The following is a 13428-nucleotide window of genomic DNA, read 5'->3' as shown; positions in this document are numbered from 1 at the left end:
CCTCCCTCCCTCCCTCCCTTCCTTCCTTCTTCCCTTCCTCTTTCTTTCTTTCTTTCTTTCTTTCTTTCTTTCTTTCTTTCTTTCTTTCTTTCTTTCTTTCTTTCCTTCTATAAAATTTCCTAGTCAATTAAAGAAACACCAAACAATAACCAGGAAACTGCTAGATCTGTAAGTTAATGTACGTAACAATATTTTGCAAGATTTAAAGCTTTCTAAGCATGCCAAAGCGTACTGATCCATCAATGTTAATGAGCGATAGCTGCAAATCTAAGCCTAGCAGAGCTGTAAACAACAACAGCAGAATGTTTGGGGTTGTTTTTACCTTCTTATGATTCTTGTAAACATTTCTGTGGGCAAATCCCTTTCCACAAAGCTTGCATTTATAGGGTTTATCTTCATTGTGTATTATTTTGTGTGCAGTCACTTGATCAAGTCGTTTGAAGGACTTATTGCAAACCTCGCAGGTGTAAGGGCGTTTTTCTGTAGAAAATGAGTGGGGGGACATTTAAGCTCTTGTTTATACTGGGCTAGAAGATGAAAGGCAGAAACATTCATCTCCTCAGAGATGTCTGCAATGAAGTCAACCCAATTAAGATTAAACCAATTAGAAAGACATCTTATGCTCTTTACATTATACAGTTAAGTCGCTTCCCAAAATATAAGCCACAGCGCATCTTGAGAAATTGGCACGTTCTTTGCAACAATCACAGCAAAAACTAAACTCTGATTAATTAGCTTAAATCAAAAGAAAATGACTTCAAAGAGGCAAAGCTTGTTGCCAGATTAACAATGAGAAAGAGGGCATAATAATTTAAACATTTTAAAACTTAATTAGTAATACACATATGGTAGCATATTCATTTCTATTAAAATTCAGTTGATATGTTTAAGTCTTCAGCTTTTAGTTGTTAGCTGAACTCTTACTGCTATCCCATTCTAATCCATAACCTCAATAAACATCTAAAAGTCTCTGAAATTCATTTTGCTTCTTTGTTTAAACCAATCAACCAGAAGCTGTGAGATGAAGATAGCAGATAACAATAAAACTATTTTGCAACGCTGGAAATTGTTTTAAAAGAATTGGGGGTAAAGGAAACAACATAATTGAATTTCTACTGCCTATGGAAGATATGGTTTGATTTAAGGAAAACAGAAACATTTTGCCTTCTGTGCCCGGTAGTCCACAAAAATAGCTGTCATTAAAGGTTCATCTCTGCATCACTTGTATGCAATGATACTAATAGGGTAATAACATGGACAACATTCCTCCAGGTCTTCCAGTCCTCTATCATCTTCTGGAGTCCATTTAAGCTCACGCCTACTGCTTCAGTGACTCCATCCAGCCACCTCATTCTCTGTCGTCCCCTTCTTCTATTGCCCTCAATCTTTCCCAGCATTAGGCTCTTCTCCAGTGAGTTCTTCCTTCTCATTAGGTGGCCCAAGTATTTGTGTTTCAACTTCAGGATCTGGCCTTCTAAAGGGCAGTCAGGGTTAATCTCCTCTAGGACTGATCGGTTTGAATGCCAGCACCATAGTTCAAAGGCCTCAATTCTTTGGCACTTAGTCTTTCTTATGGTCCAACTTTCACAGCCATATATTGCAACTGGGAAGACCATAGCCTTGACTATATTTTTATTGGCAGAGTGATGTCTCTGCTTTTTAGTGTGCTATAGTTAGTTAGTTGCCATGGCTTTTCTCCCCAGGAGCAAGTGTCTTTTAATTTCTTGGCTGCAGTCCCCATCTGCGGTGATCTATGTAGCCTTAAACTCATAAAGCCATTAAAACCTGTCTCTGGATATCAATCATTTTAGGTAGCTATCTGCTCAAAGTATACTCTTTCAAAAGAAGTGTGAAAATGTACTGTTTAGAAATACAAGGCATTTTTATCAAAATAATCGCATCCCAAAAAAGAAGTTATTTGATGACATTTCAAGAATTTTTCAATAGTGTGGCCAAAGGAATTCTGACAGCTATAGTGTATATGTTGTAGTGTATATCTGAAATCTGTTATGCCAGGAAAGACTGTAATGGCACTATGATGTATTTGTTCATTAGCATTTTAAAAACGCTAATGTAAAAACTATTTTTAATAATCTGAGGTATTTTATTTGACAGAGAAGAAGTCTTTTACCTGAGTGAGTTATCATATGACGTTTTAGCTGATTAGCTGAAATAAATTTCTTGTCACATTCTTGACACTCCACTATTTCATGAACCTGCAATATGAATATTTAATATTAATTTAGTACGTTGCACATATATAATCTTCATCATTTATATTATAAGTAATCTGCTTTTCAAAATTATAAAAACAAATCCTAATTTAAACAACAAATAAATGCAATTTACAATAAATTAACTGGAGAGCCTGATCAACTGGAAAAATGTTGCAGAAAATAATTATTTTCTCCTTTCGCTGAGTCTGAGGGCTATTCACTTTAACACCCTAATAATGAAATGATTATGAGTTTATGAGTTTCTATGCCTTGTATGAACATTCTACCAAATTACCACTCAATATCCTGTCACAAAACTGAATGTGATCCTGATATCCTGTATCATAACTGATTATTTAGAAGAAGCAAAACAGATAGACCTATAGTTCCTATGTATACTCTATTTACATATACAAAACTGTAGAAATAGTGGTTTTACTTTTAGAGGAAGCTTAGTTAAGTGGCTCTTTCTTTCTTTCTTTCTTTCTTTCTTTCTTTCTTTCTTTCTTTCTTTCTTTCTTTCTTTCTTTCTTTCTTTCTTTCGCTATACCTGACTTTCTTCCCAACTTTAGTCTTGAAAATTAGTCCTGAATGAAGAAAGCTGCCTGAAATAATCAGACCCCAAAGAGGATCGGATGTCTCTTTCCTTATGCTTTTTCAATAAGATCACTTGTTTTCAACACGGTGTAAGCTTATATTTGTCACATCTGGTTTTGTCCTATCCAACTAATTTGATAAACACAAAGGGATTCCTTATCTGTATAAAGTCAAGAAGTGATCTTGAGTCCTGATGTCCTCTTGAATATATATATCACCCTGCTACCTTTTGGGGATTTTTTTTTCTCCACATATAAGTACTACCAAGTATAAACCTGCTCAGCTTCAGTCAACTGCCAACTATTGAGGCGTATACGTAGCATACACACAAGCATGATATGAGACTTAACCAAAAAACATTTTCTGATTTGGAAATAAAACAATAGAAAATAATATTTTAAAGGGAAAGAAAGGAGTAAATGAACCATAGAAATGTTATTTCTCAGTCAGGCTCCTTTGTGGTGAATGTTGACATATAGTCCATAAACTTGCTGATAAGTTTTTTCTAATACTATAAGCCTCTAAAAAAGATTATCGAATTCAAGCACTGTGATCTGATCTTTAAAGACAGTTCTAAATACTTGGCTAGACTTGGAGTTTATGATAGAATTAGCTTTGTACTTCAACATGTGTGAAAAAAATTGCTTCTTATTGTTATGGAATGTGGCACAATATTTTGTCTTGAAATGAAGTTGCTTAGATTTCATGAAGGAGAAAGCTTTTTATAAAAGAATAATAATAATAATAATAATAATAATAATAATAATAATAATAATAATAATAATAATAATAATAATAATAATAATAAAGTTGGAAGGGACCTTGGAGGTCATCTAGTCCAACCTCCTGCTCAGGCAGGAAACCTTATACCATTTCAGGCAAATGGCTGTCCAGTCTCTTCTTAAAAACCTCCAGTGTTGGAGCATTCACCACCTCTGGAGGCAGGTTGTTCCACTGGTTAATTGTTCTAACTGTCAGGAAGTTTCTCCTTAGTTCTAGGTTGCTTCTCTCCTTGACTAGTTTCCATCCGTTGCTTCTTGTCCTGCTTTCAGGTGCTTTGGAGAATAGCTTGACTCCCTCTTCTTTGTGGTAGCCCCTGAGATACTGGAACACTGCTATCATGTCACCCCTCACCCTTCTCTTCATTAAACTACACATACCCAATTCCAGCAACCGTTCCCTATATGTTTTAGCCTCCAGCCCCCTAATCATCTTTGTTGCTCTTCTCTGTATCCTTTCTAGAGTCTCGACATCTTTTTTACATCGTGGTGACCAAAACTGGATGCAGTATTCCAGGTGTGGCCTTACCAAAGCATTGTAAAGTGGTATTAGTACTTCACTTGATCTTGATTCTATCCCTCTGTTAATGCAGCCTAGCACTGTGTTGGCTTTTTTGGCAGCTGCAGCAAACTGCTGGCTCATATTGAAGTGATTGTCTACTAAGACTCCGAGATCCCTCTCACAGTTACTACTATTGAGCAAGGTACCACCTATACTATACCTATGCATTTGATTTTTCCTGCCTAAGTGTAGAACCTTACTTTTTTCACCATTGAATTTATTTAGATTACATTCATGCCTATGGACACTGTGGACATAGCCTACAGTAAACTTCTATTTGCACTGGAAATAAACATATTTCTTTATATAATGCCATATTTTTCCATGTATGATGCTATTTTTTCCTGCAAACACTCTGTTCAAAAATCAGGTGCGTCTTATACAAGTGCAGCATCTTATACACAAAAAAATAATGGTAACCTCTGCAGCCCAGGGCATGCCTGTGTGGGTTCTTTACATGCCGCTGCCATGCTGCCTGGTGCAGGTTTCAAGCCCCTGTAGGCTCGCCACTAACGGGAGGGGGGAGGGGGCAAGATCATCGGATGGCAGCATCCAGAGGCAGTGGATGGGGCCAGCAGCATGGATGGCAGTGACAGCACTTTCCTTCTCTCATACCTGTATGCTAGTCGGGGACCCTGTAGAATGCAGCTATGAGGCTGTCCTGCTCAATAATAGCGGCCGGCCAAACTTCCAGCTGTTCGGCACTCCATCAAACAGCTGATCGGCGCTGAGAAACAGCAGGGAATTTAAAACCTGCCTTCACTTCCCTTGCCTTGTTGTCATGCCAGGTGCTCATGCCGGTTTGTTTACCAGGGTGAGAAGGCTGCTGCTGTGAACTGACTATGCATGCTCATTGTGCCGGATGCTGGTGTTATGATTCTTCACCAGCCCGTGGATCCAGCAGCTGAGTCTGAGGAATCAGAGGAGGAGGAGGGGCCTGGAGTGACATCGGAGTCAGAGGAAGGCTCTGAGGAGCTCCAAGACTAACAGTCTGATGAGGAACTTGGCCCCTCTACTCGCACTCAGCTGTGCTGAGAGTCTGAGTTGGACAGTGATGACTCACAGCTGGGAAATATCCAGGATGCGCAACAATGCCGGCAAGAAAAGAGAGCAGGACAGAGGAATGCAATGGGGCAGCTCTAAGGGCAAAGGAGAAGGCAAAGGAGAAGGCCTTGGCTGCATAATAAAAGGGAAGGTATGGGAGATGCTGGTTGCCAAAGGCAACCGTTCATGTTGAGGATCAAGTTTCTGTGAACTGTGTTTGTTTGCCTTGGACATTGACTCAGGTCTGTGAATAATAAAAGGGGTTTTGGTTTTTCCTGAGGTTTCTGCCTGCTTGATTGGAAGAGGGGTTTCTCCTTATGAGCATAACAAGGACTCACGTGGGACAGAACAGCTGGTTTTGAGCTAGAACATGGGTTTACATATCTGAGATGACAGATCTAGTCTATGATATATCCAGTTTAAAAGTTCATGGGTAACAAAACTGACACAAGTGTGTGAAATCATGAAGAAAGGACTGCCAGTACTCTTAAGAGCTGTAGTTTGGTGTGGATAACATCTAATGAAATGTCAGCCACTATAACAGATATTTTATCCTGCATGCTTTATGTCTCTCTATCATTGACAGTGATGAAACAGATACTTCTTTTCGTTAAGATCTATAATTTGTCTTCTTCTTTCAAATATTGTTAATATATAATTGATTCTTTCAAATCATGTTCATAAAAAATTAATATAAATATTTTAGTGCAGGATAAATGCACTAAAGTGTATAACTAACAATGCTGATAATATTTAGTAAAACAAATAGTACAAGAGACGCTTTTGTTAAAAGAAAAATCATTTGATTTAAGCGGCTATTAAATTATTCTCATGGATTTAGCATCTATTCATAATTTTAAGCATTCAGACTATACAGTAAAATGTAATATATACCTAAGGCTAACTTGCTATCTCTAGGACAGGAAAGAAATACACAATAGTGTTTTGCTTTAACTTTGATTTAACATGGCAATGAAAATAAATACTTCGGTTTCAGACTACTGTGTTTGTCAGATGGAAAAAAAAACCTGGACAATTTGTGTTTTAGCAGCTCTCAAGGGACTGATCTCTCTGGCCTCTACCCTAGAAAAGTTGAAACTACTGGGGGTCAACCCTCATTCAACTGACCTTTCGATGCTCTTGAAGATTTGCTGCTGAAGAGCACCTCTTATTACACACTGAGCACATCAGCCTCTTCCTAGAGTTTCCTAAAACAGAAACAAAAATACCACCAACAGATTTAATAAAGAAGTACAAAGGACAGGGCTAAATGTTTTCAATGCCTGCACCATTTTTCACAGGTCATTTAATGGGTACAAGAATTTTACACTCTTACTCCATCTCTAACATATTAAGTTACAAGACAGACTCTGTAGGTGTCCTCCAAAGATTTTGCCTATGAAATGTAGACCAAGAAGAGTTTCATTTCTCTGAACAAAGCAACCCAATATAGTATCTGTGTAGAACAAGAAATATTTCCATGAATGCAAAAGTATGCATACATAAAATTACACATAGGAATTATTGTTTTCAAGGAATATCATAAAATATTTGCATAAAGGAAAGAATAAAGTGCAAGTTCAAAAGTTACTCGATTTAGTCTTATGGGTTTCAGCATTAAGGCATGCTAATAAGGCAGTGATTATATTATTATTATTATTATTATTATTATTATTATTATTATTATTATTATTATTATTATTATTATTATTATTATTATTATTATCATCATCATCATCATTCAATTGTGTTCCAATTCTCAGAGTCTCTGTAGTTTTCTTGGAAAGTTTTCAGAACTGATTTACCATTGCCTCCTTTCTTGGGCTGACAGAAAGTGACTGTCACCAGCTTTGTGCCTAAGGCAGGACTAGAACTCACAATCTCCTGGTTCCTTAACTACTACACCAAACTGATTCTCAAGACAGCATTATAACTATATAAAATCTGAATCACCATTGGCAGGATAAACATCAATATATTGTAACAAATTCCAGATGATAACTGACTCAGAAAGTGTGTTCAGCTGTATTATAAACATAGTTACAATCTCACTAACTAAACACACCGAGAACTTGAAAATATTACAGTATAATCATTTCTTTAATAATCTAAATAATTTGTGTGGCATAAAGCAACTGGTATTACAGGTAAAGATGGTGAAAATGCTAAAACCAAGTAAGTTAGAATGAACAAAACATCTCTTCTCAAAGTGTTAAAGCAGCTGTGTCCTTTGAAAAGGTTATGTTGCTACTTAGAGTATCCCCAGCTGCCTTCATATCTCTGTATTCATCAACAGAAGCTTGGGTTAAATGGTGATCCCTGCAGAAGTACTGTCTGTGGAGCCCCATGCATGCATATAAAATCCAGGCAAGTCTTCAAAGCAAACATTTGACTCTTCAAAGATTGCAGCTACTTTTTTTTTAATCCCATTTATATCCCGCCCTTCTCCAAAGACTCAGGGCGGCTTACAATCTAAAGCACAAATCAACTTTAATGGTAGAGTGAAGGATGCATCCTTCCTATTAACATATGTTATGAAGTCTTTGTGTGTTTTAATTAGAATTTTAAGAGAACTAACTATTACTAATTAAATGAAGAGTCATATTCTACATCTTGCACAACCACTCATTTTCTTTGTGACAACCTTTTGCTGGTAGTTGAGGCATCCATGTAACTGGATGTGATTTTACAATATTTTTTGTGGAAGTTATTAAGCAAACACAGTGGTCATAAATGGAAATCATTCAGGCTTCCGGTTCTGGATTTTCGGTGCAGCCAGACACGCGAAGGAATCGCTCCTCATGTCGCCTGGATTTCTTCATCGGGGGCCCCCTGTAAAGGGGTCGAAAGTCACCCTGGAGAGGTATCTCCAGTTGGCGGTAGGAGGGCAGTGGCCCTCCCATTGGCTTGGAACTACTCTCCAAACCAAAGAAGAAAGGATCGGCCACCCCCATGGCCCATCATTTAGACGTTTCCTGTCAAAGCCAAAAGCACAACAAAGCACTTGAAAACTGGGTGAGAATTGCCTTCTTGTTTTTCTAATTGTCTACTTTCCCTGCCAAAGCTTCTCGAATTTGCTTCCCCCTGCGAGCAGAGAGGAAAGGGTTTTTTTCCCCACCCACCTTAAGAGCGGCCTTTGTCTACATTGGGAGAGAAAAGAAAAAGCCTTCTACTAAATTATACTGATTTATTGGACTTACTGCCTTTCTACTTTTGGCCCAAAGTTCCCATATTTACAGAAATGGACTATTCTACCTATTAAGTCTAAAAAGGGGACAAAAAAGAAATAAATAAAAAGATACTGTCTGAAAAGGATTTGAAGTACTCTGGGGATATTTAGTGAATACTATTGGCCAACACGCTTGCTTACATTTTGGACTGACCTTGGCATTAAGATAAAAACCTGAAACAGCTGGAGATGAATTTGGCTTAGACTTGTGGATGTGGACTCTTACTGAATTTTGTTTGAAAAATAGCCTCCACCAAGGACTATTTATAATTATTACAAAATGGAGATGGATCAGCCACAAACCTCGCTTGACTATAACCTTATACTTGAAACAATCTATAGAGTCACTGAGATGTCTATCTCCAGATTTAATAATTTACATGCCAACCTTAAGTCACAAATTGAAACCCAGACTGCAACTAAAGAATTTACACTTCAGAATATAACAAAATTGGAAGATATTACTATTGAGACAGAGGAATATAAGCAACAACTATCCAAACAATCGACAACTCTAAAAGTACAAGGAACTATCACTATGGCAAATAACCTTAAGGACCAACAACAAACTATGGGAAAACTTAATACTCAACTTTTGACTCCATCAAAAGAGCCTATAACTTTAGAAGTATACTATGTGCAAGATACTGATGCTAACATAGAGGATGTGGAAGATCAACAAAGACAGTTTCCTGAAAGCCTGGATAGCCAAGCATTCATTACAAAATTGGATAAGACTCTCTACTTAAAGCAGATGAACCCAGACAGAAGAGGAATCCAGACCGAACTGAAGATAAAGTTTTTAGAGCAAATACAGAGACTAGAACTAACACGGCAACAACATAATGATTACAAATGGTTTGGTTTTTGTGGACCACTGATGGCTGGATGACCTCCTTCGATTCAAATAATATGTATTGGAGTGAAGGGAGACCTATCTGGCAATTCAAAGGCCTTGGTCTGGAAACCTGATTGGCAAAAAAGAAAGCCAGAGTTAGATTTTAAAAGTGAGTTCTTGGAGAACCATTAAAGGTTATCCTTTTAGTAATCAGTGATCTATCAAGGTCTAAAATAGAAAATGTTTATGAGATAGAACTAGAATATGTTTATTTATCTATTAGGCTTATTTTAGACATTATAATTTGTGCGATGACATAATGGAAATTTGGTTTATAGATTCCACGTTTGATGTTAAAAGACATTTGATTATTCTATTTAAGAATTAAGAATTAGCTAAAATTGAAAACAGAATCTGGTTGTGTATAAATAGTTGTAGATTGATAAACATAGGCTGTGGTCCTGTCAGTAACGTGTGATATATGAGGATGTGAAACAGACAATGTTTATTAGGTAGAACATAGCTACTCAGCCACTGTGTACATGTTAGATGCTATAGTTTTTGCTGTAATGAAATAAGGGAAATTTGGGTTGTGAATATTATTTGGGATGTTAAAGGCTAAATTTGAATAATATAATTAAAATTAGGTAAACTTTAATAACAGGACATAGATATATTTCAATGAAATTGAATTGACAAATTTTTCAACTGACCATGCTATTTCTAGAAATTTATTAGTTTAAACTGGTTGTATGAAATGTTAATGGAAATTGAGAAGGACGTTTTGATAATGTAACCTGAATTATGTATTGAAAACTCTGTTACTGAATCTCTGATTACCCAGTCATCATGATGCTTTCTAAATATGTAGATTTTAACTGAAGAACCAATACAACTTGTTATAAAAAAGTGGAAATCATTCAAATGGGCGTTTCTGCCAGAAACCAGCAAAAAATGGTAGAAACAGGCAAATAATATTTCAAATTATGGTCATGTGACCACAGACCACTTTGACCAGTCATAAAGGTGACCAGTTGCCAAGCATCCAATGTATAGTCATATGACCATGAAGGGTTATAGCACAACCATTTACGACAGCCAGGGGGTATTTTACAGACCATAAAGTACCTGTTCCATGGCTATCAGAAATACAAACAGTCCTTAAGTAATTGATCATAAGTTGAGGACTATCTGTAATTTTTCTCAAGGCTTAGTATATCCAATTCTTTAAGCTCTTTTTATACATTCTAATCTTTCAATTGTCTTTATTATCCTTTTTTGGATCTCAGATAATTTTGTTGAACTATTCTTAAAATCTTTATAATTTGAGATAGGGTCTGACCAAAGTAGAACAGATGGAACTACTATAGACAAAAAAGTTTTTTAAAAAAAAACTGTATATAAATATAATAATAATGCCTTTAATGCATAATTTTAATTCAGTCTAAAGTTGTATTTACCCTCTTTTAACAACATCACACTGCTGGCTCATAATCAGTTTGTAAGTAAGTATCGTCATCTTATACTTGTGTATTTTATTTTTATTTTTCAAGTGGTTTTGTACTTATCTTTGTACTTAAATTTCATATTGTTATTTTTAATTGTTTCTCTTATCAAAATAATTTTGAATTTTACTTCTATGTTCTGCAGATCTGTATCATTTGCACACTTGACAAGCTCTCCTACCTCTTCATTCAAATGTTAATGAAAATACATAACTTTTGCACGTAACTTGTCTCACTCCAATTTAATGAACTATCAGTAAACAATCTGAGCGTTAGTGCTCCAAGTTGTTTAATTTAGTTTAGATTAGGTTTAGTACAGTATAGTATAGTATTAGTATAAGTATTAATATAGTATTAGTATAGTACAGTGCTATTATCAACTGCAATGAATTTTCAGATTTAAAGTGAATTTACAGATCGATCTTTTTTTAATTCACACTAGAATATTCCTATGTATCAATATCAGACAATCAGTTTGTACATTGTTCAATCTTCCCTTTACCCATTTTTGGAGATATATGGGAAGAATATTTTCTCTCTTCTAGCTATTTGGCATTTATCAAATCCTCTAGTTCTAGAAGATTTCTCAAACATAAGAGATAAGGGACTGACCAGCCCAGTGTTTCCCAACCACAGTATTGTGTGCCAACCTCGTCACCTTTATATGCGGATTTCCACTCTGCTGCCTAAGGAATTCTGGGAACTGAACTCCATCCAGTTAAAATTGCTAAGGCTGAGAAACCCTGTGCTATATCAACAGGTTCAGTACCCTTTGAGATAACGTGTATAGTACTGAATATTTAGGTTCATTTGGACCACGGGTCGGCAACCCGCGGCTCTGGAGCTGCTTGCGGCTCTTTCAGCCTTCTCCTGTGGCTCCCAGTTTGCAGAGACAGAGAGAGGCACTTGCGCTTCCCTTCTCTCTCTCTCTCTCACTCTGTGTCTGTGTAACTCACACTGTTCTCCGAGAAGCTGACAAGCTTATTGGGCGGGGCTCCTGCCTTTGTTGCATCTCCACAGGAAGCAGGAAGCAGCAGAAAACAGGGCAGGAGAGCCAGCCCAATAAGAATGTGTGTCAGCTTGTCCGAGAACAGCGTGAAGCCAGCTTGCCAGGTGAGCAGATCGGAGAGAGGGGGAGAGAGGGGGAGGGAGAGAGGGAGAAAGAGGGAGAGGAAGAGAGAGAACTCATGCACAGCAGCCTCTATTTCTTTTTAATTAACTCTTCAATCAAGTCCCCCCCCCTTGCATGCGCGTGCATTTTGCGGCTCCCAGTGTTTTTTTTTCTCTGGGAAACAGGTCCAAGTGGCTCTTTGAGTGTTTAAGGTTGCTGACCCCTGATTTGGACCATGTTTCTGTCAGTCTGAAATTGTGATCTTGTTTCTTCATTGTACCTCTCAACATTTGCTGATGGAACAGATTTTTTTTGTGTTATAGAAGACTGAATAAAGTAGGAGCTGAGTATCAGCATTATTCAGCTTTTTATGAACTTAACTGCAACTTTTTTTCACCACAATCTTTGCTTTCCTGAACAAATTCTAAACTTTCACTTTCTGGACATGAGTCTTTCAGTTCTAGACTACATGGACATACTCTTTTTTGACGTGATCTTCTTTTCATTTTCTATATATGTTCCCTTTTGTTTTCAGATCTTACTATGCTTTCTAAATAAGCATAGAGACTTCTCTTGTGGGACTCTGTATTTTTGTCCTTACTAAAATTGTTGCAATTTGTGATTTTAGTATCTATTTCTCTACAAACTTCCATCAAACTTAAGCTTCTTTTCCCATTAGCTTCTTATGTCATTTGTTGAATTTATTTTACTACATTTATATATTACCAGACTGAAAACAACAGGTGACATTATTAACGAGTGGAGTACATCACAGAATTGGCCCAATCAGTTAGATATTGTGGAGAACAGCTGCTGGATATTTATGCCTTTCTGAAACGCAAAAATGCTATCTTGTGTCGAGTCAACCCTTTGAAGAGAAGACTCAGCCCCTCTGTTGGTTTTTAGAAAATTACTAAAAACTAAACTATTTCAGAGGGCATTCTCTTGATTTAATGATTGCACCATTTCTATTGTTGTTATTTTATGTTAGGGTTTTAGGAAGATATTTTATGAGCTTTTAACTGTGTTACATTGTCTACCTGTGAGCTGCTTGAGACGGGGTACATGTTTAATAAATAACACCAGGGCCAAGTTTTTTATATCCAATTTTCTGAAGTCTGTGATGTTTGACTATGCTTAGTTTTAGTCTCCCTTAAAATGAGTAACTCCAGCATTACACAATTTGATACCCTGATATTCCTATTACCCCTGGTTACTCAACTAAGGATTTAATCAGTTATCTATTATTGTCATTCACTCTTCTAATCTCACAAGAATAAAGCTTTTGGAAAGACAAGCCAGATCTTAGAAGGATGAAGCTTGGCAGTCTGTCACGTAAACATGATGGGGTAATTAAAGTATCCGTCACTACTGCTTTATGCCTCTTTACAATATATGCAGTTTGCTTTTGGAAAATATCATTCACAACTCCTAGTAAGGGGGATAATATTAAAAAGCAAGAACAGTACTCATCATATTTATTCTTCTGTTATTTAATCCAAATATTATATATTGCCATCAAGTTTATTCATATGGGTTTCTGAGCA

The 13428-nt window shown here is 36.7% G+C and overlaps 1 protein-coding gene across 1 annotated transcript in view; it reads right to left on the bottom strand.

The window, feature by feature from the left end:
• Positions 1-13428, bottom strand: part of PRDM5 (PR/SET domain 5) — a gene marked incomplete at its 3' end in the record, with an annotated part of 70362 nt that overhangs the window by 37234 nt on the left and 19700 nt on the right. The window contains exons 7-9 of the mRNA XM_081332241.1: positions 6327-6406; positions 2132-2216; positions 323-480 (exon numbers count right to left, since the gene is read on the bottom strand). Of these exons, the coding sequence (XP_081188367.1) occupies positions 323-480; positions 2132-2216; positions 6327-6406 (323 nt within the window). The remainder of the gene's footprint in view (positions 1-322; positions 481-2131; positions 2217-6326; positions 6407-13428) is intronic.

The sequence above is a fragment of the Vipera berus genome, assembly GCF_964194415.1.
Source record: "Vipera berus genome assembly, chromosome: 7".
NCBI lineage: Eukaryota > Metazoa > Chordata > Lepidosauria > Squamata > Viperidae > Vipera > Vipera berus.
Note: the sequence above shows the minus strand (reverse complement) of the source record. Positions and strands in the feature narration are given on the sequence as shown.